At 32.7% G+C, this 26,689-nt stretch overlaps 2 protein-coding genes across 5 annotated transcripts in view; both read left to right on the forward strand.

The window, feature by feature from the left end:
* Positions 1-2,018: 2,018 nt before the first annotated feature.
* LOC145974535 (putative multidrug resistance-associated protein lethal(2)03659) overlaps positions 2,019-26,689 on the forward strand; it is a 338,604-nt gene continuing 313,933 nt past the window's right edge. For all 4 annotated transcript variants that reach the window (XM_083104431.1, XM_083104438.1, XM_083104432.1 and 1 more), the window contains exon 1: positions 2,019-2,223. The gene's annotated coding sequence lies outside the window, so the exon portion shown is untranslated. The remainder of the gene's footprint in view (positions 2,224-26,689) is intronic.
* On the forward strand, positions 14,710-15,574 carry LOC145974199 (uncharacterized). The gene is made up of 2 exons (XM_083104014.1): positions 14,710-15,448; positions 15,519-15,574. The coding sequence occupies exons 1-2, from the start codon at positions 14,710-14,712 to the stop codon at positions 15,572-15,574; spliced, it is 795 nt and encodes a 264-aa protein (XP_082960140.1).

The following is a 26,689-nucleotide window of genomic DNA, read 5'->3' on the forward strand; positions in this document are numbered from 1 at the left end:
CAACAACGCTATTAAATACATTATTATGCCAAGAAAAAGACGTCAAAATATGGTACATTTTATAACGTCATTTTATATGGTACATGTCATAACGTCAATAATCTGTGACATTAGGGCTGTGTTCCAATATTCACTGCCAGTACTGAAAATCTATAGTGTACATCACGTAAACTATAGATTTTCAGCACTGGCAGTGAATATTGGAACGTAGCCTAGACTGTCAGTTTTACGTCATAAAAACGTCAACTCGTGACATCAAAAATAGTCAGTGAATGACCAATTTAAAACGTCAAAATGACGTGTTTGCTACTTGGGAAGCTATAAAGATAATTATACACTTTACGGACACCTTCACCGATTTCAATGATCTTGACATATGTTGTCAAGCTCACTCTCCTGAGTAAGAATTAAAAGTGTCCCTCACTATTCATTAAAAATTTATTAACGAAAAAAGTTTAATGAATATAATATGATTTTGCCACAGCATGTACGTTTAAGAAGATACCATATATTTGATGGAATATATGTTCAATATATAGCGAAAATCATCATTAAATTAAAGTAAACTTTGCTTTGTGTTGCAAAGTACATGCGTGGCTACAGTGGGTTCCGGCCCCTCCCCCCTTTAGGAGGCTCTACTTCCGGAAGATATAACCTAACCCAAACCTATTTCTGATTTAAAATTAAAATTTGGTTTAAATCAGAATAAGTTTGGGTTAGGTTATATTTTCCGGAAGTGGAGTCCCTCCATAGGGGGGGGGGGGGCGGAACTCATTGTAGCCACGCATGTATTTTGCAAGATAAAACGAAATTTACATGGGTTTGCAACTTTTCACGGAAAGCAAGGTTCAACCCAAATCAAACTTTAAATCAGAAATAGGTTTGGATTAGGTTATACCTTCCGGAAGTGGAGCCCTCCCCGCAGGACCAACTGTATCCACACATGTACATTTCACCTTGACTTTTAAAACGTACATAATATCTAAAAATTGCACATAATTCGTAAAACTTTTTTTGTTAATAACTTTTTAATAAATGACGAGCGACACTTAAAACCTTTTAAAACTTACTCAGGAGAGTGAGCTTGACAATATATGTCAAGATCATTGAAATCGATAAGAGCGTCCATAAAATGCATAATTACCGCTATAAAAATATGTAATAAAAAATAGATTTTATTAAAAAAATTTAAGATGACTTTGCCCTGTCCCTGGCGACGTTATTTAAGGTCAAACTGATAAGATCAGATCGCTTTAAATTGATTTACAATTTTTGTTTGAAACATTTTCCTATAGGACCACTATTTTCGGAAATAATTGGCCGTTTTCAGATTTGTTAACCTCTGTGTGTGTGTGTGTGTGTGTGTGTGTGTGTGTGAGTGTGTGTGTGTGTGTATATACGCATACTCACATATACACATAGCTATATTATTATGCACATACGCATGCATATACATTCCATGCATACACTTATACGCACACAGATATATAATTAAAGAAGTGTACATGTGTGTGATTTGATGTATTAATAGAAATGTTTATTTGTTTATATTTTTAGAATATATGAAAATGTGTAATTTAAGGTATTTTTTAATATCATAATTAGTTTTCTTTCTATACAAGTTTTTTTTTTGCATTTATTAATTTAATGTTAATGCAATAAATGTACGCTAAATAAATTGATTAAAAAACACATATAGCATATTTAAATTAAATTGTTAATTTTTCAAAACAAATATCGATCAAATATATTAATTTCTAGTTTTGATCATATGTTAATAAGAAAGAAAATTATGTCAGCATTAAATATTCTTAAAATGATGTCATTTCACAATTGAAAAAGCTATTAAAGAAATAAGAACAGAATCAGTAAATGAAATAGCCAATAAAATGTCCGACTTTGCCATATAACGGTTAATGGCAGACGTTAGTAATTGACTGAAACGTATATTTACGATCATACCGGTAGTTTATATAAGTTGTGACGCGCGTGTCACGCGCTTTAATTGTGGCTTACTGTGGAGTGTAGAATAGTTGACTTTCTTTATTCTTTTGTCAAACTTACCGCGAGCAATACATGTCATATTATTTGTAAAAGTATATTTGAAGTGAATCCGATCGTTTCATTTTTTGTGTGCGTTCAAATTATATCGTCTAAAGCTACGAATCAACAACATTATATCTATTTTGATTATATTGAGTGCTTGTAAACTTTACTCGCGAGGTAAGTATATACATACATAAAACGATATATCTCGTGTTATATAAACAGTAATAAGCTTAGAGTAAATTTTCAAAATTAAATGCATATTATTTGAACATGATATGACATCATACAATACATATACAAACTTTTTTTTATATATGATACTTTTATAACTAACTAATTTATGTATATTTATGTATATTTTTATAAAACTTATTTCAAAATTAAATTTCTATTATCCAGACATAACAAAGTCTGTAGAAAGCAAATCATGCCAAGTGTCAGCTATCAACTAATGTTAGCAAAAAGGCTATAAATTTGGTACTGAAGCTGTTATTATCGATTAAGTTGACAAATTGATGTCAAAAATCGAGCAGAACCTGCTCACAGAATCTGACGCAGATTGGTGGCAAAAACCTAGCAGGATCTACTAACATGACTTGATATCAGATTGTCGGCAGAAACCAAGCAGGATCTGCGTGCGCGTAATTTGACTGTAGATTGACAGCAGAAGGAACAGGATTTGCATGCGTGATCTGATGGCAAATTGGTAACAATCTACATTTGATTCGATAATTCTTTCGCTTACCGCTATGTGCTTTCTCGCAATCAAATTTCTGTCAGAAATATATACAAAGTCACGATTATTAATAAAAGATAAAAAATATAGTAACTATTTCTATCACTGTAATTTCTGATATTTGATACAAGCAGATGAGATTCAGAATATTAAACTGATTGGAATCAATAGAATAAATGGAAAATTATTCATTTATTGTCTATTTGAAGCATAAAGGAAGAATTTAATTCTAAATAAATTATATCTCAAATTTTATTAAGTTAATTTAATTACTTTCAGCATTTACTTTATTATTAATTTAATTAAATTGAATTAGTCCTCCTCTATGTGAGATATAACTACGATATAACATATATTATATATTATATGTTATATAAGAAGAAAATTATAATTAATCGATAATACTCTTACTTAGCATTTGTAATAATCAATTTTGTTGCATTTATATTACATATTTATATGAATGACCAGAAGCTGCAGATTCTGCTCGGGATCTGCTGCCAATCTGCCATCAGATTACGCGCGCGCAGATCCTGCTCGGTTTTTGCTAATAATCTGCTGTCAGATTCTGTGAGCAGATTTTGCTAGCAAATCGTGAGCCTATTGCGGACATAACGGGATCTGCTGCCAATCTGCTAACAACTTTTGTGGAAATCTGTCGCCAATCTGCTGGCAAATTGCGCGCATTTTGCTTACCAAGTACATACAATAAAAAATATCAATAGAAAATTTTGCTAATTGGGAATAAAATGCATATATAAAATTTAATTTTTTTACCATATTAATATTAAAATTTTTTATATGTATTGTATATGTATTGAACTATATGTATATATTATTTAATAATGATTCTTTTACTTAAGCAGTATCTACATAATACATTTTCAGAAATATATTAAAGAATTTCTTAAAGCATAATATCTAATCGATCAATAAAGACAATATTGTAATTATATATTTAATAATACAGAATGAAAAAATTTATGCAAAAAATCTTAGCGATGCTATAATCTTTAAATGATAAATTATTTAATTAATACAATATCTTAATATTAATAACAATTTTCTTTTATTATGATAGTTAAAATATACTTAAATAGTTTTAATTCCAGTAATTACTATCAAATATTTTTATATAATTTTATTACTCTTAATATTTTTAATTATATAATTATCTTAATCTATATTAATATATTATGTGATAAATATTGATATTAGAGGCAACCTCACTGATTTCGAATGCTTCCACATATATTGTGAAGAATCTCATCATTCTAATTAATTCGCAAAAAATGTTAGCCGTCGCTAAATTATTTATTACGAAGATAATTAATTCAACTCAAAAATAGTAACTGATATACACATATTTATTGAAAAATGCACAACAAAAATTCGGTAAATAACCATAACAGAAACTTGACATTAAACATGGAAAATATGCTGAGAGAATATTATAGAATGTAAATAAATAAGGTCAGAAGTACACTTTGATACATGAATATAATATAAACATATTAGAATTCCAAATATTACAATTATTTCAAAGAATTAAGTCACATATAAAATTTCTTTTCTTAATAACTTTGTAATAAACAACGAGTGACGGCTAAAATTTTGCAAATCAGAATAATGTTCTTCACAATATATGTTAAGGTCATAAAAAAAAAAATATATATATATATATATATATATTTAAATATATTTAAATATATTTAAATATATATACAGGCGATTTTAATGTCCCACCCCAAATATCTCTTTTCCTACGCCTTTTATCAAAAAATGTTTCGTACAAAAGTTGTATGATTTCAAGTGGGACATAAGATGGTGTCATTAATTTGACCTTGAATAGTTATTTGAAGGTCACGTGAAGGTCACCTTCAATTTTTTAAATGGAACCGCCCACTTTTTATTACATATTCTTGCATCTTATCTCGAGAGCTTTTCAATACACTATAATTAAGTTAATTTTCATTAAGTACTTTCCGAGTTATGAGGCTTGAAATCATTTCTTAATTTTACATAAACCATAAAATATCTTGTAAAATATTCATTTTTCGATTATCTTACCTTAATACTTTTATGCACAAAATAATGAAAAGAATCAATTGGTGTGAAGGAAACATATAGTTGTTTCGAAGAAAAAATATGTAATTGTTAATTGCAAATTACATATTTTTACGTGACCTTCAAGTAACTATTCAAGGTCAAATTAATGACACCATCTTATGTCTCCCTTGAAATCATACAACTTGATACAACTTGATACCCCTTGATACCACTTTTGTACGAAACATTTTTTTGTAAAAGGCGTAGAAAAAGAGATATTTGGAATGGGACATTTAAATGGCCCATATATATATATATATATATATATATATATATATATATATATATATATATATTTATATATTTATAGGGATGTATGTGGGAGGAGGTCGAACGTGTCTTTACGCCCATTTGATCAACGAGCGACAGAATCCATCCGTGGCAACGGCATTGACGCATATCCTGTGGAGAGAGCATTCACACATTTTTCAGCCTAACGAATAATTGCTAGAAAACAATATTCGCAGACTAGAAAAATATGTGAGGCGCAAGATTTGGCTGGATCGGGAATCGAACTCGAGTCTTTCGCTTTCCGGGCAACTGCTCTAGACCACTGAGCTATCCAGACCTCACACCTAATGCTGCTTTTTAACACAGTGATATGCGACTGCAGAGCGATGTTGATATCTCGCTCGATGGATGCAATGCCGATTGCCATGGAGGATCCTTGAAAAGGTCGCTCGTTGACCAAATAAATTATATATATATATATATATATATATATATATATATATATACATACATATATATATATATATATATATATATGCCTCTGTCAATCTTAAAATTGACCTTGAAAGTAACTGTGATGAAATAATGAACTTCAAATGTTAAGATTGACAGAGGCACTTTTAGAAAAAATGTTTGATATAAAAGTTTCTTATTTTTTCACGTACAATTCGAATCTGTAATAAAAAGTACCATGTTCCCCTAAAAAAATTCAACTTCCGATCCGGATGGCGTATTTCCGGTCGGAATCAAAAGTCGAAAATATCACCATTTGATAGAGCGTACCCGATTTACTTAAAAATTATTTGCGATTTTTGATAAAAGCCATTTATTTTCATTTTAAAAGGGGTGTACGGGTGGCCTGAGACACCATGTATATATATATATATATATACAGGGTGTCCCAGACCGTTTAGCTCTTTAAAATTATGTACTTTTAACACGCTGCAACTTGATAAAAAAAATTTTCTCGAGAAATTCAACTCAAATTCCATAAACTACAACATTTTGCCTACAAAACGCTTTTTTTCAATTTTCCTATGATTTTTTTGACCGAGTAATACGATTTTGAAAATAAACCAGTACTTTTTAAATATGATGTCAATACTTGGAGAAAAATCATCGTAGACAAAAAATAAGAAAAGCATTTTGAAGCTTGAAATTTCAACTTTAACGCACAATCGTTAGTTTTTTAAATTTTTTATCTTCCTTGTTCTGTGCTTTAAGAAAGAGCATTGTATTGTTCCTTAAAATTACATATTTTTGACACTCTGCAGTTCGATAAAAAAATTTTTCTCAAAAAGTTTCAACTCAAATTCCATAAACTACAACATTTTGCCTACAAAATGATTTTTTTTAATTTTCCTACGATATTTTTGACTGAGTTTGACATGACTTCGACTAACATTCTTTTTATGTGAAATGACATATACCGCCGGCATTAGCATTATCCAATGTGCTCCATGCAGGTTGCCGGTCGGATTTTGCACATCGTATGTATATGTATGTGTGTATGTGTGTATGTGCGTATTACACAGCAGAGATAAGGACTCCATAGTTTGTCACTCCCGCAGTATTTACCCACATAGCATAAGATTTCCATAGGACATCCTAATTTGATCAAAATGATCCCATTTTGATCCACATTAAAAAATCATCCATAGGATTACTTGAGGATATCTCGTATAACATAAGATCTCCGTAGAACATCCTGATTTGATCGAATAATCAAAACTCTAAAGAATATAGACGATAAAAAATCATTCGTAGGATTTCCTGAGAATATATTTCTGATTGTCATATGTATATGATCACTAGTTTGTTCGTTTATCGCTACGCGACGCTTCGCTCTCATATTTAAATTTAATAATGAGAATTATATAAAGTTTGCAAAAGGCGACAAATATGATTAAAAATATTTTGCTTCAATTTAATGTCCGATGACACAACCTCAGTGGAGGAACTTCGGATATTAAATTAATTTTATAAATCGGACGAATAAATGTCCGGCAAATAAATCCGGATAATAAAAATGATCCGTTCATCATCTTCAAAGTTTTTGATAAAAATAATTCAGTTTTAAAGAAACAATAAAACAGTATTAATTTTATAGATAGCGCTATCAAGTATATAAATTTCCATTTTAAAAAATTGTAATGTCATTGATTTTATTTTGGTGACACTATTTAAGATTACTATTTTATTGCTTTTTTTAAACTATATTGTTTTTGCATAAAATATTTTTTCATAAAAAGTATTTCGTTCGAGATATTTTAAATAGACATTTAAAATAGATTCGTATATTTAATGATTTCCTCTGGATCAGTTTAGGACAATGAAAAAGACATTTTAAACCTTCAGTGGATATTGTTGGGATTTAATTTTGTTATGTAAGTCATCCCAGGGATATCTATTTTTGGATCTCCTAAGGATAACATGAAAGCGGACATTCAGATATCCTTAGTATATCCTAAGTATGTTCTATGATCCACAGATATCTTTCGGATAATTAAAAGTTTTTGAAGTATATCCGGTGGTCGTACCTAGAATCAACTTTTGCTACGTGGGACATTCCTAAATAATACATCGTTTGAATTTTGTGGCGGTCTTTCTTCGTTCCTGAGATATGGGATTTTTAAATTTTATACTTACTTTCCAGCAAACACCAAGTAACAGTTATATAATTGTTAGTTATAATTTCCTACTCAACAATATAATTGTTATCTAACACATAACAGTTATATAACATGTAACAGTTATATTGTTGAATAGGAAATTATAATTAACAGTTATATGTATAACTGTTACTTGGTGTTTGCTGGATTGTATCATCTTTTCGTTACATTCTAAATATGTTTATATTTTTCTGTTTACATTTACTGAGGTCATTTCTGAATGACTTTCAGAAAGTTTTAGCCGCTTGTTATTTATTAAATAGTTATTAATAGAAAAGTTTCATGAATAGAATATAATTTTACCACTTCATGTATGTTTAAGAAGAAATATATTTAATAGAATATATGTATTTGTAAATTTTGTTTTGTCTTGCAAAGTACATGCGTGGACACCGTGTGTTCCGCCCCCCTCCTATGGGGGGGTTCCACTTTCGGAAGATATAACCTAACCTAACCTGTGTCTGAAGTGTAGGAAATACTTTAATATATAACAATTCGCTTCACATGGTTCATATGGTTCATGAGTTTATATAAGTTTGCAACTTTCTATGCGAAGCCAGGTATATTCCACACTTCAGACACGGGTTGGATTAGGTTATATCTTCCGAAAGTGGTGCCCCCCCCCGTAGGGGAGGCGGAACATGCGGTGTCCACGCATGTACTTTGCAAAACGAAGGAAGTTATATACAAACACTTATTAAAAGTTTAGGTAAAAGAAAAAGAAGAATTTTTATTTAGCGAAACTAAACAATAATTCTATAGCTTAGCGACATGGAAGCGACGAGCAAACATAAACAAAAAATATAAACACACAAGTAAAATATAATATGAAACCGTGATGAGCAAATGTAAACAAAAAATGTAAACACATAAATAGGATATAACGAAAAGATGATATGAAAGTATGAAATGTTAAAAGTGCATATCTCAGAAACGAAAACAGACCGCCGCAAAATTCAAACGGTGTACTATTTAGGAATGTATCTTCTACAACATATGTGAAAATAAAAATTGTTTGAGCTGTGTAACCTAAAGTAAACATTTACCATATTTGTTTTTCGATGATCTTATCTGAATACTTTTATGCACAAAATAATGAATGAAATCAATTGGTATAAAGAAAACATATTCGTTTTTAGAAAAAATATGTAATTTACAATTAACAATTACATATTTTTTCTGTACGACTTGACACCAGAAGCCGATAAAAAAACTGTAATATATCAATTTTTTTGTTTTTAATATAAAACCGGGAGGATCCGACACAATTCTCATAACTTTGGCGCTATAATGTAAAAGTAAATTCCGATAGTATTTTTAGCGGAAAATGTTGGAAAAATATTTGAAAAACTTTACGATCAATAAATATTATTAATAAACAATAAATATCATTAAATAAAATTCATTCTATATTTAATCTTGATCCTTGTTGAGAATGAACTTCGTTTTGTAAAATACATGCGTGAATACAATGGGTTCCGCCTCTCTACGAGAAGGTTCCACTTCCGAAAGATATAACCTAATCCAAACCTATTCTAATTTATAATTAAAATTTGGCTCGTTTTGAAAAGTACATGCCTGAACATCTTTTTTCAAGTCGTAAAAAATATCAACAACATAAAAATCAATTCAAATCATTGTTCCATCTGATTTCAATATAAGAAAGGTTAACAATGTCAAACGAAAACGTATATATAGTCTATATACAGTGTCATGAAATTGCATATTTTATTAGCATTATTTATTTTATTAATAATATCTATTGATTGTAGAATTATTTAATAATTTTTCCATATTCTCCGCTAAAAATACTATTGGAATTTACTTTTACATTATGGAGTTAAAGGTATGGGAATTAACCGAGGATCCTGCTTTGTTTCTGTGTGTACTTTAATCGTAGAGAAGCATTTATATTATTCTGTGCAATTAATAAAAAGATTTCCTTATAAAAAGAAATGACATTTTATCGGTAAAACAGGACAGTCCAGCATCTTAAAATATTAGACCGCATTAAGGTAAATCATAAAATATTAGGTTTTGTGATCGTGCTTTTACCTTTCTGGATCATACGGGATCATGCGATTGGTTACATGACACACCTTTGGCGCCGCGATCTGCGATCCACGATCTCACGTCTCCACTTGAAAAGAATTGTGAAAATCTGTTAAATGATTAGGCGTCAGAATGGAAAACCGTACCATACGAAACTACAGAAACAATATCGACACTAATCGAAAATAGAGACGGAGAGACGAATACGACGGAATTTAGGACGTTAATTAACACGATAGCTCAGCAATGTAATGGAGAAAGGGATGGGACAGAGGTGAGGAGATCGATAATAACGCTGACAGAGATATCCAAGATAATAATTGAAATATAATAAAATAATATATTAAAGACAGTGGAAAATGAAGATGACAGTCAGGAACAGAGATACGTGATCGGTGATTAGCGCAGTATATTTTATTAATTGGCTCGCAGTATGAACTTAGGCAGAAGGTTCTATAGTCCACATCGACGTGTGCGGCAGCGATCGAGCGCGAGCGAGATGGATCAAATTTGCTGTGGACGACGTACTGATCGCCCGAATGAGAAAACAAGACAAGTGATAAAACATCTTCGATTTAATAAAATCGTGACATTTTCGATCCAATTTTCCGCGAAATATCTCGCCCTCGATCTGCAAGACAACACTCGATAATTCGCGAGACGCCGAAACTCAAGCACAAGAACTCGCGGAATCTTGACGAGTCGTGTACATTTATGATAAACGTAGAAGCGCGAGATTATCGATAACACGCAAAATGAACTATCACGCGAGAATACAAAAGAACACGATAAGTTACAATCACGAAATACACGCACAGAAAAAAGGATATTCTTGTTTTGAAAATATATTTAGTTTTAACATGGAAATCTTGAAATGAGATTATATTGCGTTAATTAAAGAAAAATATAATTGCTTGAATAATTGCTTACTTGAATGAAGCCATTTTATATAGTTCAATCAAGAAAAATATATTCTTATGATTTAAGATTTAATTTTCTTGAATGGAAAAGAAACAATGTTAGATAGAAAATAACATTTTTAAATCAAAGATTATAATTTTCTTAAAGTAGAATTAAATAATTATACAGGATGTATCTGAAATGATGCACTAAACTTTAGGAGCGTATTCTAGAGGTCAAAATAAGACTTTTTTTCTATGAACATGGGTCCGCAAATGAACCCCCCTCCAAGCTAGAGGCCCCTAAAGTTTGGGGAAAAAATTGAAAATTGGCTGTATTATGGATTGCCTTATTATTTGACCTTGATTTTGATGTTACCTATTACCCTCTCTTGAGAGATAAATAAATTTGCGTTGCGGGTGTTTGATCAATTTCACACAATTTTTAATTTTAGCTCGGGGGGAGGGGGGTTCATTTGCGGACCCATGTTCATAAGAAAAAAAGTCTTATTTTGACCTCTAGAATATGCTCCTAAAGTTTAGTGCATCATTTTAGATACACCCTGTATATTCTTGACGTGACAATTACAATATTAAAATAAGATTGTAATATTGTTGAAATTTAAAATTAAATTTTAAATTCTTCTAAGAAGATTATAAATTGTTGCGTATATACGAAACAATGAACGCGTTAGTTTAAATATATAAGTTTTGATTTCACACTTATTTTTCTTCTGTGCGGAGACGCGAAATGAAGAATTTGTATGACTGACGACGGCGGTTCCTGGAGAAGTCGCGGCGTACTATATATTCCAAACACAGATGAATCAATCGTCCTACGCGAAACACTAAAGAAGTTATCGAACGCGCTATATATATATGCAAACGAAACCCAAAAATACAATACTAATTAGGGCGACGATCCATCCGAGCGCGACGAAATCAGTGACCTCAAAGTAAAATGGTCGTCTCACCAAGATGTTCCAGAAATTTTGATTCGGGAATGATAACGAGGCTCAAAGTCTGCGTCCTTTTTTGTTATAAGCTCACCGAACAGTGAGGAGCGGAAGGCCCACCCCGTGTAGAAAAACTAATAAGGTTTTAAAAAGACCTGATTAATATGCCTTAAAATTAATTGGGCCCTACTAGGTATAGAACGCTTGGATTCTACATTGCTTGTAACAAATGGTGCTTTAGGGCCTGATAGCGAAATATTATCAGGACCCTATATGGAAATACTATCGGGACCCCATAAGAAAATTTTATATTGTCCGCAATTTGAAGTTTCATAAATATCTATAGGATATGTAAACCAATATTTTGTAGATATCCATACAACATTCAGTGGATATTTATATAGATACATTTACTATTATATTAATATTTATTTCTGCATGGATATTCATTCTGTCTTCTATGATACATATATGAATTCACTATAAAAAAAAATTAACCGTCTGCGGTTAATTTTTGAAGCTCTAGGACTCTTCTCGTAAAAAATAAAAGAGATGCGGCTATAACAGTCTTCGAGCTAATGCGCTCTTTGACCGATAAGCCGTGACTCGAGATCTATGCCGCGGCTTTATATACTGTTTTAGATGGATTCTACTTTCGGGTTAGGCTTTTTCCCTTTCGCCACCTAGCGGCGATAATGTATATATCTATGTATCTAAAAATTTTTTTTATTTTGTATAATGAAAAGAGTATGAAGTAAATAAGATATTTTTAATAAAAATTATTTGTTTTTTATACTTTGTTTATACTTTTTTATACTTTGTATTATTCTTTGTTTTTTAATTCTTTGTTTTATACTTTATGTATACTTTTTTATACTTTGTTTTATTCTTTATTCGTTGCATTAATGTTTGTATTATTAATGCAATATTATTAACTCCTTTTGAGTTTTTTATAAATTGATGCTACATGAATTCTTTATTTTAAAAATGGGGCACAGTTAAAAAATCCTTACAAGGGCCTTCCTAGTTATTTTTATTAAAGCCTGAGTTTCAAAATTAAGGTAACATTAGAAAATCCTTTTAAGGTCCTTGTAGATTAACACTAACAAAATCTCATTTTTTTTTAAAATGTCGAATATATATATATATATATACAGGATGTCCCTTTTTAAAAGGTCCCTCATAACTTTTCAGGATCAACGTTTGAAGGAAAACGACTCCGACAAAAGTTGTAGGGAACAAAGATGCTCCATGTCGGGGTCTCTCACGCATCCTTACGTGTAGAATGACCATCCCCTCATCAATACTTTTCAAGTTCTGTACTTCGCCCTCTTGTCAGGAACCCTTTTGACTGTCAAGAATAAGTTAATAAAATTAACGGCTGATATTTTGCTCAGCGCTAGCGAAATAATTAGGATATTGTAATATTAGAATGATATCCTGATCTGACGTGCTTCTAGCCGGGTGTCCGCTCTCCGTCCTCTAATTTCTATCTTGATCCATTGTCGATTGGATTTTCCGAAATCTGAATCACCGATATTCGCTCAATACCGAAAATAGCGCGAAAATTTCGTGAATGCGCGCAGTGCAAACTCAGGATCGCTTCTTCTCCTCTATGGGAGAACTCAAGCAGGCTCCAAAAAGTTCGACACTCGGTCAGGCTTTTCGCTCCTGTAACGGACGGTCCAAAAAAACGTCACGTCACAGTCTGTATCTCGATTGTGGCTGCTTTCTACTGTTTACTGAATCTAGACTATTAATTCCCGAAGGATGTTTTTTCATAAGTTTTTAATCATTTGCTCGTTCACTTTATTGGATACATAACAAAATTTAACGAACCATAGCTTCTAGTAGAAACCTTTTACAAATTGAAAGACGTGTTTGAAAATGGGAGATTTTTTCGAGATGATATTGATGGAGATTTTAAGTGTTTTAAAAACTTTGTTTTAAAAACCAGGTTTCAGTTAAAGGAGAGTCCGGTATAGGTGAATGAAGTTGAGGCCTTTTATTATCCATTTGAATTTCATTACAATATAAGTATAAAGAGTATAAAGGTCTATTAGACTAATATATATATATATATATATATATATATATATATATATATATATATACAGGGTGTCATGGAGATTTTAGCCCACGAAGTAAGGAGGTAGATTGGCTCAAATTAAAAAGGAAGGACTTGTACTGCTTTGTGATATTCGCAATAATTAACGAAAAATTAAATAAAGAATATCAGCCAATCTGCGTGAGTAGAAGCGCGCGGCGACGAGAGTCGTCCCACTGTAATCTTATACTAGGCGCGCGGCGAAGCGATGGGCGGATCGCTCTCCGAGACATGATGATGGCGTGCGATATATCGCAATACCGCGCCGAAAAATGACCCGTCCTTTTAGTGGCGAGAAAATGATGCGCTATCATTTCCACACCACCTTGCGGTAGATAGCATGGTGCGCTTTTTTTATAGTGGTTTCCCCCATAGGCCTATTCCACTCTCAATTTAAATATTTGTGAAAATTGTTCAAAATGCCGTTACTGTACGCTGAATGTATCGTAAATGTAAAAAATTGATGATGACAGTACCTTCACAAAAATTGATCCGTGGTTGAAAATCCCTCGATAAAATGTGTTACACATGTTGGTAATGATACGGACGTAATCCATTACACGTAAAGCGTGATGTACTGCGTATCGCGAAAAACCAAATTCGTGTGTCACATGACGCACGCTAGTTCCAGGATTTTCATAAAATGCTTCCAGAATCCTTTCTTCATCTCGTACACGAAGACGCTGGACCGGTTATCCTGATATTATGCACGATACCCAGTTTCACATAATTATTGCACAACACGTAAAAACGTCCAGATTCACATTCGATTTTAGACATTTTGAGGGATAAATGGTTTATTAACCTGTCTAAAGTTAGTATCCCTCCAGAGATCCGATGTTTTTTGCAATTGAGTGAGAATTTCAGCCTCCCTCATATCAACATTCCTTTTTTAACCATGGAATTTATCAAGCAGATTGAGTGCAATCTTCTGAAATTTCTCCCAGAACTGAGAGCTCCCATTAGAGAACACTCAAAGTCCATCATCAAGAATATTTCTTCATATTCATACCCAAGAAATTCACAGAACGAGTGGCTTACACGTGCTTATTTGACCACGAAGAATTTCCTCCATAAGAATAAGGATCTCATCTTCACACGAGCGGATAAAGGTAATGTTACCGTTGCTCTTAATAAATCTGATTATTTGGATAAGGTTGAGAGTTTGCTCCGAGATGAGAATACTTATGTAATTATTAATAGAGACCCTACCAAAAAATTTATTTCTGAGTTGAGAGTACTGTTGTCTAGGTGGAAGAATCAGGGCTATATTTCTAATGCTGTTTACAGATCTCTTTTATTTACTGACGGCACTTTGCCTAGAGCTTATGGCTTACCTAAGATTCACAAGACGGGCATCCCATTTAGACTTATTGTTTCTTCTGTAAATAGCCCTCTTTATTCTCTCGCATTGTTTTTACACAAGAACATGATGAATGGTTTTCCCATTGCACCTAGCCACATCAACAACAGTTTCGATTTGGTGGATAAACTGTCGAATATCGTAATTGACAATGACACAAAATTGATCTCACTAGATGTTGTTTCCTTGTTCACGAACGTTCCGATTGATTTGGCTCTCTCTAGCGTCTCGAGCAGATGGTGTTTCATTCGTGACGTTTGTGGTTTGCCTGAGTGTGAGTTTTTGAACGCGGTTAGATTGGTTTTAAACTCTACTTTTTTTGTCTTTAATAACATTATATATAGACAGACCTTTGGTACCCCTATGGGGTCTCCTTTATCGCCTATTATTGCTGACATAGTACTACAAGACCTGGAAAAGAAGGCCTTGAATACTTTAAGATTCACTCCCCAATTATATTTTAGATATGTTGACGATATTTTAATGACGGTCCCCTTTGATTCCATCGACTTGACTCTCTCAACCTTTAACTCTTTCCATGACAGACTTCAATTTACATTGGAATTAGAGGTTGACCGAAAAATTAATTTTTTGGATGTTACTTTATTAGTGGAAAACGGTGTTTTAGTTTTTGATTGGTTTCATAAATCAACATTCTCGGGCAGATATCTAAATTTTTATTCTCAGCATCCTGATTGCCAGAAGAGAGGAACGATTATTGGCCTTGTTGATAGAGTTTTCCTTTTGTCACATCCAAAGTTTCACAATAAGAATCTTGAATTTATCATACATATTCTTTTAGACAATTGCTACCCGTTGAATTTTATTTTTGACGTTTTGAATTGGCGACTTAAATTCTTGTTTAATAAACGTGCTCGTGTTATGGATGAGACAATGGAAAGTTCTTCTTTTTTTCACGGTTCCTTTTTTACCTAATATTACAGAGGGGTTCAGAAGCATCTTTAAGGACTTAAATGTCAAACTATCTTATTTCAGTCTAAATAAACTTAATAAATTCATTAAAGTACATAAAGACCGGGTTCCTATTAACTGTAAAACCAATGTAGTCTACAAGATTGATTGCTCTGATTGCGATGCGTCTTATGTGGGTCAAACTTCCAGAATGTTGAAGACTAGAATTTCCGAACATAGATCCCAGATTAATAGAAATTATGTTAATCGCTCAGTAATTACTAATCATAGACTGCAATATAATCATGATTTTCTTTGGGATGATGCTGAGATTTTGGATGAAATGTCACTGTATAGTAAAAGGCTGATATCTGAAATGCTGCATATTAAAAGACAGAAAAATGGTTTAAATTTGCAAACGGACATAGAAAATTTGCCGTCTGTTTATCATAGTTTTATAAACAGTCTGCCTAAGTATTGATATGTCATACTTAGGTATATGTCATACTTAGGTATATAGGGTATATGTTTATTTCTCATTAGCGTTTTCGACAGTAATCGATCGTCATACATATCACGTTGCCTCTCCAACGATCATATTCTGGCAGAACAATTTATTGTAAGTTTTCCTTTTTTTGTATTTCATATTTTATTAGCGGACTAATTCGGATGGTGCCATTTTTAGGAGGCACTTGTCAATGTTTTCAAATCTTGATTCTGCACTCTTCATTTCCGCCAAATAATAATGTTATTCTTTTAATCTGGAGAGCCAACGGTTGGATAAACGCCTATTAATTTTGCGTTCATGCGTTATCGACACCTCGTCTAAATTAGATTATTGATCTTAATTCATTCTTTTTTCTGTTTTTATCTTTGTAACTTTCTATATTGCTTAATTTTTTTGCGCTGAAGAAGGCTCAAAACAAGAGTCAGAAACGTCCGTTATATTTCGATTTCTATTTTTGTATTTTTTTTTGCTTTATTAAATTACTGTATTTTTAACTATATTTGTTTTATATTCTTTCCTACATTTTGATTGCAATATTACTTGTTTATATGCTCTCTATTGCCTTTTATATTGATATTAATTGATTCTTCGAGAGCTTTTCTTTATGTTTATTCTTTATTTAATTTTTCGTTAATTATTGCGAATATCACAAAACAGTACAAGTCCTTCCTTCTTAATTTGAGCCAATCTACCTCCTTACTTCGTATGGACCAAAATTTTCCTGACACCCTGTATATATATATGTAATATTCAGTTAACGTTTATCTTTCTCTTGAAAGGCATTTGTCTAGTTTATTAGTTTTTTATCTATGAAACAATCTGGAAAAATACTAATTTTTATTTATGTTTTCTAAAAGCACCTACTTAAGAAGTTAGAATCTGAGTAGCAATGGTTTTTTACTGGATTATAGTTTTATCTTTCTTGGGTTTCATGTTGAACGATGTAATAATTTTAATTTTTAAGAGACCACTGTTTTCATGATTCTATCAATCTATTATTTAACGCATTTATTTATTAATAAGAATTGATATCTTCTTCTTTTCCATTGGTTATAATTTCAAAATAATTGCAACTTGTCTGTCAGATTTTTCTTAGTTTATTTCTTAAAAATTATAGATTTTATAATCGAGGTGTAAGATTGAATAAAAAAAAAGAATCGTGGAGTCCACAGAATGTAACATTATCATCTTTTTCATAACAAAATTTTTTCGAGATCTATGAAACCTTATTATATTTATTTGATAGATTTTATATCATTTCTTTGAAAATTTTATTACTTTTATTGCTTTCTTGTGTAAGATTTTTAGTCTGTTAGGTAATTTTTATCTCCTAGATGCATAAAATTAACTCAATGTAAATATTGCTTATCGCAATAATATGTAACGCAGTCGCCTTTCTCGACACTCCGGATCGGCTCGTCGGTTTGAGGATTCGAGAGAAGGAGAGAAGGAGAGAATTAAGCTTGTGCAAACAATGCGGACGTACGGAAAATGAGTCTTTATTTATTTTTGTTAATGTGATTATATACACTATATGTATACAAGTGAAAGCGTGCGTGTATGTGTGTGTGTGTGTGCAAACGTGTATGTCAATGCAATGTGATCGTGTAGATGTGTAGCGCGATGTGTAACTTATTTCTAGGTGGTGTGCTATGTACAAGCGGTCTTTATAACTAGCGGTATTTCTACAGAAGCGTAACGGCGAATACAAGCGCGTGCAAATGGTATTTCGCAGGTAAGCGCGACGGACATGGAACACGTAACTTATAATTACTGTACAGTGCTGTCAAACGACGGAGCTGAGTGTCAAATCAGCTCGGAAAAACCGGAGACCCGGTTGAGCCGAGAGACACCTCAGCTCGAATAGGTAACAGGAAGTCGGAGACACTGGCTGCGCCAAGAAATACCTCGACCCGGACAAGAAGCGAGTCCGAGAAATACCTCAGTTTCAGGAGATCTGATCGGAGCGTTTGTTAGGATCATAGGACGGGATCTGGTGCCGACGTGCCGGCCAAGCCGACTTATATACCCGGTCGTTCGCATTTCAAGTTTCCTCTTCCAGGTGTACTGCTTAAGTAAGACCACTGAATTCTAATACATACTGGAATGAGTCATCAGGAGTGGAGGGCGGTCACTTGGAGAAAGAGACAATCAAATCGTATAGGTATCTCGATCTTCTTCGGTAATACATATTAGAACGAGACAAGTGTATCTATACACTATTTGTGTCCTTTTCTCCAACTTGGCCGCACCCCACCATGCTTAAACAAAGGAATGGCTCGTTCCAGTATGTATTAGAGTTCAATGAGTAAGATGAACGAGTACGAGAGAGACAATGAACAGTCGAACGAGCGAGACATGCGCCAGATAATGTGAGCGAACGAGACAGTAAGTGAGCAAGACAGAGAGAGAGAAAGAGAGATAGAGAGATATATATATATATAGAGAGAGAGAAAGATAAAGATAGAGAGAGAGATTGATTGATTGATTGATTGATCTTTATTAGCTTTCTCAGCTATTTGTAATATACAATCTTAGATTACATTAAATAACATTAAATAAAATATATTCCTTTAACATTCGCTTAAACAGTTCGATCCTTTCATAATGTTTCATTTCGGCTGGTAAAGCATTATATAATTTCACTCCTTTAAAAACATACTTTTTTACGCACTTCTTGTTCTGCGAAATTATATTGCAATATCTCCGGCCTGTTGCGTTTGTCTTTCACTTGCATTTCCTATTTCTAGTCTATTTCTTAGCTGCTCTGTCAGCAAATTCCTTACAATCTTAAAAATAAATAAACATACGTTATAATATAGTCTATGTCTTACGGACATGAATTGCAACGCTTGCAGCATATGTTCTACTTTAGTATACCTATCACATTGTAATATAACTCTCATTGCCCGATTTTGCGCTACTTGCAATTTATCCAGCTGTGTTTCTTCCATATCCATTAACAACGTTGCACAATATTCGAAGTGAAGTGCTATGATTGCCTTATATACAATACATCTAGTATATGCCAATATATAATTTCCTATTCTATTTAAAAAACTCGTCTTTTTTCCTATCTTTTTTAACATATAGTCACAATGATCTTTAAATCGAAGTTTATCATTGTTATAAATATCTTTATTCTGTGTAATAAACAAAAGAATTCGCTCGAAAGAATACGCAGTAATCAAGAGGTTACGCCCGCACACACGCGCCTCATGTAAGCGCGCCAAAAACAAAAAAAATACAACTTGTTGCTTTTCATCACTCCTCCTCAACAACAATTTTTTTTTTATCCATTCATACCACCTTGCTATCTTAAATTTTTTAATCTTATCCACTCTAGTGGCTTAGTTAAAATATCCGCAATCATTATTTCCGTCGGACAATACTTATAACACGTAATACCCGTGTCACTTAAATCCTTTACATAGTTATACTTAGTGCTAATATGTTTCGTTCTTTTACTATACTTATCCTTACTTACTAATTTTATACAACTTTGGTTATCTTCGAATATTACAGTTGGTTGAACTTGCTCTTCGTTAAAATCTTTAAGTAAATTTTGTAACCATACCGCCTCTTGACATGCCTCTGCGAGAGCGACATACTCAGCTTCTGTGGAAGACAGTGCCACGCACGACTGTTTCCTACAGGCCCAACTTATTGTACCTCCGTTAAATTTAAACAAATATCCACTGTTGGACTTTCTATCTTCTACATCCTGTGCCCAATCAGCATCGGAATAACCAACTAAAATATTCTTTTCTTCCTCTTTTTTTGAACCTAATATTAATTTTAAATCTTTTGTACCTTTTAAATAACGAATTATTCTTTTTGCTTCTGTCCAATCTGACTCTGTAGGACAATTAATCTTTCTACTAAGTATCGATACGCTCGCAACTATATCTATTCTAGTATTCGTAGCAACGTATATTAGCGCTCCAATTAAACTTTGGTACTTCTTCTTTTCAACCTTGTTTGACTCATCCTTCATTTTTCTGTAACCTATATCGAGTGGAATTTTGGATTCCTTTGCTTCCTCCATTCGATACGTCTTTAGTAGCTTCTCAATATAACCTGTTTGACTAATACTATAGATTCCATCTTTATCCATTTTAACCTCAATACCTAAATAATAGCTAATGTCACCTAGATCTGTAAGCTCAAAATAGTTACTTAACCTTTTATACATGTTTGATATATGCTTTATATTTTACTTGCTATTATTATATCATCTACATATAGAATTATATAGACTTTATCATCGCTGATATCTTTGGTATACAAACACAAATCTACCTGACTTTGTTTATATCCTTCTTTAATTAAAATACTATTTAACTTTTTATTCCAAACTCTGGCAGCTTGTTTAAGTCCGTAAATGTTTTTATTTAATTTACATACCATGCTTTCTTTCCCTTTTACCTCGAAGCCCTTTGGTGTGTCATAAAGATAGTTTCCTCTAGAACTCCATTTAAGAACGCATTCTTTACATCGTAATGCCGGACTGTCAAATTCTGCTTCCCTGCTACAGCCAACAGTGTTCTAAACGTAGTTTGCCTTACCACAGGTGCGAATACCTCTCCGTAATCCACACCATACTCTTGAGTATAGCCTTGCGCAACCAGCCTTGCTTTGTACCTTTGTATATGTCCTTGAGCATCTATCTTTTCCTTGTAAACCCATTTGCATCCTATAACGTTCTTGTTTACTGGCTTATCCACCAATGTCCATGTACAAGCATTTATGAGCGAATCATATTCTTCTTTCATGCCGTTCATCCACTGGATGCTGTTAGGTGAAGATATTGCTTCCTCATATGTGTCTAGTTCAAACATTCCTTCTCCTCCTGAATAATATGCCAGGTTGCAATATCGATATGGTGGAATACCTTTATTTTGCCTTTGTGATCTTCGTAACTGTTAATCTTCTTGACTGCTGCTCTTCTCCTCTATTGTCGCTTCTTTTTCTTCTTGCCTGTTGTTTTCTGTATCTGTAGTTTTTCTTTCAATGGATCCAATATGCTTTCTTCATCATTTTGTGTTCTTTTGTCCTGCTTCTTTTGAATAATTATTTCTTTTGATTCATTATCTTCATCAAGAAAGTTAACATCCCTGCTTATTATAACTCTGTCTGCCCTCGTATCCAATAAACGATATCCTTTTGCATTTTCTGCATAACCGACAAATATAAATTTCTTTGCTTTTTCATCAAGTTTTCTCCTTAATTCCTTTGGAACGTGCGCATACACCTTAGACCGAATATATGTTGTATATGTGTAAAGACGGCTTCTTCTTGTACCATCTTTCAAATGGTGTTGTGCCTGTGACTTTTGTATACAACCTGTTCTGTAGATAGTTTGCAGTGCATACTGCTTCTCCCCAATATTTGTTTGGTAAGTTTGCGTCAATTAGCATGCATCTTGCCATTTCCATGAGATATCTGTTTTTTCTTTCCGCTGTTCCATTTTGTTCTGGAGCATATCCCACGGTGTACTGCATTTCGATGCCTTCCTTCCGAAGAAAGTTCTTCAAACTTGCATTCACGTACTCTCTGCCTTGATCAGACCTAATAATTTGGGTAACTTCTTGAATTTAGTCTTCATGTTATTTATATATTCCTGGATTTTTTCTGTTACTTCCGATTTATGTTCCATTAGATATACTACGGTATACTTGCTGTAGTCATCAATGAGAATAAGTATGTAACGCTTCTTTCCTGGAGTTACTGTTTCATAGGTCCGCAAACAGCCGTATGTATTAGATCTAATGGTTCTTCCGTATTACTGTATGACTTCTTTGGGAATGACCGCCTTGTCATTTTGCCTTTTATACATGTTTCACAGACGCTTCTAATACCGCAATCTGTTATTTCTAAGCCTGAAACCAAATCCTTTGTTTTCATCTGTTTCACCGCTTCTGGATCCCTATGTCCAAGCTTCCTGTGCCATGTATGTTGGCAATCTTTCCTATGCCTGTTTACTACCATTAAAACCTTATGATCAAACCGCAATCTGTATAAATTACCGCTTAGATCGGCAGTAGCTACAGTAATGTCATCCTTCATTATATTGCACATTTCCTCTGTAAACTTTACTTGAAGGCCCTTTTCCGCTAATTTTCTTACAGATAATAAATTTTCTTCTAGCGTTGGAACATATAACACTTCTTTTACCATAATTACATTTTGTTTACCTTTATTGTCTTCACAGGTGAGATAACCATCTCCTATTCTTTGTACTTCTGCGCTATCACCATTCGCCAATGTTATACTTTCGTTTGTACATGTATTGAGTGTCTCGAAGAAGTTCTTATCGTTGCTCATATGACTAGTGGCTCCAAAATCCATATACCACGTCCGTCTACTGCAGTTGCCGCTCTTGACGCTGAAACAGATGTGTATATCCTTATTTTCGCTGACTGCTTGATTTACCTTCTCTTTTTCTTTTTCTGCTTTCCATTTCTTATATTTTCTACAGTCTTTCTTCATGTGACTTAATTTTTGGCAGAAAAAACATATAACGTCTTTCATATCTTGCTTTTGTGTAGTCTTTGCAGACTTCTTAAACTGTGCCTTAAGCGCTTTGTCGTCACGTTCGTCTGTGTGATCTTTCGCATTTTTTCGTCTTCTATCCTCGTCTAAAAGTTTGCCCTTGACAAGTTCTATAGTTAACTCGTTTTCCGATCTTGTCTCTAACGCCGTTATCAAAGTATTATACGATTCCGGCAGACTACACAATAACAAAGCTATAATCATTTTTTCTTTTAACGTCTCACCTAGCGCAGCAAGCTGATCCACCGAATTGAGCATTGCGTTTAAATGGCTTTCCATATCACCGTTCTCTGAGAGTTTCATGCTACAGATCTTCTTAAATAAAAATACCTGATTTGTCAGCGAAGCTTTCTGATGATAACTTTGCAGCGCTGTCCATGCTTCCTTTGCACTACTCGTATCCCTGATATGCCTTAATTGATCATCCTCGACTAATAAGCCGACCGTGGAACGTGCTTGCCTATCCGCCTTAAGCCATCTTTCGTCCGGTACCACCGGTCTTTCCGTACTGATTGTATGCCACAAGTCTTTCTTTATCAGTAACAATTCTACCTTACATTTCCATACTTGGAAGTTTGTATTATTTAGCTTCGTAATACTAAACCGTGTGTAATTCGTAATACTAAACCGTAATACTAAACCGTTCGTAATACTAAACCGTAATACTAAATCTGCCATTATTACACTTTTATATTGCGCATCCCTGGGCCCATATCCTGTTATAAATATCTTTATTCTGTGTAACAAACAAAAGAACTCGCTCGAAAGAATACGCAGTAATCAAGAGGTTACGCCGCTACGCACGCGCTACATGCTCGACAGTTCGCACAACGCCCGCACACACGCGCCTCATGTAAGCGCGCCAAAAACAAAAAAAATACAACTTGTTGCTTTTCATCAATCATCAATAATTATTCCTAGGTATTTCATTATCTCTACTCGCTCTATCTCAGTTCCATCCAAGCATTTCAATACAATATTTCCCTTCAGTTCTTTTCTTACACTCCTAACTAACTATCATATATTTCGTCTTTCCTGCATTCATTTTCAACTTATTTATATTCATCTATTTTTCTACTATATTAAATGCCATATTCATTTTTGTAACTTTTTTCTAACTGCTCACTACTTTCACCAGCTACATATATTAATGTATCATCCACAAACATTTTTATACTACATCTTTCAAGGAAAATTTTAATTATCATTAATATATACAATAAATAACAAGGGTCTCAGTACAGATCCTCTGCGGCATTTCATATTCAATGGCAATTAATTTAGACCATTTATCGTTGAAACGAACCTGCTGCGTTCTATCATTTAAATATGATTTTAACCATTCTAAAACCATCCCTCTAATTCCATATTGGTATAATTTTTCTATTAATCTTTCTCTATCTATTGTTTCGAAAGCTCGCTTAAGATCCATAAATATTACTCCAACCTTTTTTCCTTCGCTAACTATTAATTTCCATTCATCAACAACAGTTTAAATTGCCGTTTCACACGAATACTGTTTTCTGAAACCTGACTAATGTTTTGTTATAATACTATTAGATTTCAGATATATTTCAATTTGCTTCTTTATCACTAATTCTAACACCATACAGCATACAAAGATTGCATACACATTGCAGCAATCTTTCACAGCAATATTGCAACGTTGCAAATTCACTGCAAAATGTTGCTGCACCATTGTTGTGAGATTGCAGCAACGTTAAAATGTCCGCTTTTAGGAATATTGCGATGTAAGATTGTAGCAATGTTACGGTGCAACGTATTTGTAGTATTAAAACGCGTTTTGCTACAAATGCAGACACCGTTTTAATAAAATTTTAATTTAAAAAATTTTAATTTAATAAATAAACTTTGAAAATATAAAAAATTGTTTAAGAAAGATAGGAAAAGAATGCCTTTAAAAAAATATCTATTAGTGTTTTTTATTAGATGTTTCTTAAATATTTATCTCAATAATATACATACAATTATTTTACATACATTCGACATCAGAATATTTTAATACGCAAATAAACCATTTCCTATTTACCCATTCAATTGAGAAAAATCTGTTTAATATTCTAAAACCCAATGAGGGATCCAGATTATTAAATAAATTATTTGTTTAATAATCTAGATCTAGATCTAGAATCCCTCATTAGGATTCAGAATATTAAATAAACTAAGTCAGTTTATCAGAAATTAAACTGACACAAGACAAGAAATATAATTACTACATTAGTCCTTTGTAGACCTTATATCCACTTTAGATGAATTCGAATACGAGTTAGTTAAATTTGGTGTCGCCGCGTAGCGGCAAGTAAAGAAACACATGTTATACATTTTCGCTATGTTAAAACGTTGCTGCAACATTGTCAAAGTAATATTATAAAATAATGTCTCTGCATTATTTTTGCAACATTACACTGCAGTGAGCAATATTGTAACATTGCAGCAATGTTGATGCAAGTTTCTGTGCTGTATGGGACACTTTCTCATATATTGGTAACATATTAATAGATCTATATTCTTGCTTCTTTAGCTTTTTCTATTTTTGGAATCGGTATTATCGTTGATGTTTTTCAACTCTCTGGACAGCAACCTTCGCTTAAAGAATTATTTATTACTTCAACAAACTCTTCTTTTATTACATTAAACGTTGACTTTAATATATCGCTAGTTATTCCTTCTTCAGTCCCTTTCTTTTTTGACAATTTTATAACAATTTCCTCTAAATTCTCTACATTAATCATATCAAAATTTTCTATATTAAAAAAAAAACCCTGTATTTTCAATAATATAAATAATTCTTCTATTTGTGCCTCTAGACTTATCAATATTTATAGATTTTACTATGTTACTAATACTTTGTACGTAATATATGTTAAATTTATCAGCTACATTACATTTGTTAATGTCGTCTACTATCTCAAAATCTATATTATCTATATCTTTTGTATCCCTTGGTTCACCTCTAATTAATTCTTTCAAGGTTTTCCACATTTTCGTAGAGTTTTCTTTATTACTATCTATCATATCTTCATAATATTCCTTCTTCTTTTTCCTGATTAATTTAACTATTGCATTTCTTTCAATTTTAAACTGAAACCAATTCTGTTCCATATCGTCGTACATTGCCTTATTATACGCTTCATCCCTTTTATTTGCTGTTTCTCTTATATCATCTGAAAACCATTGTTTCCCTTCCCAAACTTTTGGAATTCTAAACTTTTTCTTAGGTGCTATAATGTCCAGTGCCTCTACTATGCTATCAACAAATTTTTTGGCTCTTCTATTTACTTCTAAATCTTGACCTTGTCCTATTCTGTTTTCCACTAGACTAATAAATTCATTTATACTAAATTTACTATAGTTTCTGGCATTAAATTCTCTATACTTACTTTCAATTTTATTCGAAATAACGATATAAAACGATTTTTAGCCATGCATAATCTGTTATTTTAGGTTCATGAATTCCTTGTACTTGCACTTTATTATTAGCAAAAAGTAGATCAATAATTGTTTGACTATCCTTTGTGA

Source organism: Camponotus vicinus, unplaced genomic scaffold (assembly GCF_025532165.1).
Source record: "Camponotus vicinus isolate PSW18456_S1 unplaced genomic scaffold, iyCamVici1.0 SCAF_7, whole genome shotgun sequence".
NCBI classification, from domain to species: domain Eukaryota; kingdom Metazoa; phylum Arthropoda; class Insecta; order Hymenoptera; family Formicidae; genus Camponotus; species Camponotus vicinus.

Bases quoted from the DNA above. Each gene is read 5' to 3' on its own strand.
- LOC145974199 (XM_083104014.1), top strand. From the start codon at position 14,710: ATGGAATTTATCAAGCAGATTGAGTGCAATCTTCTGAAATTTCTCCCA. The intron at 15,449-15,518 runs GTGAGTTTTTGA...CATTATATATAG, and splicing joins CGTTTGTGGTTTGCCTGAGT to ACAGACCTTTGGTACCCCTA.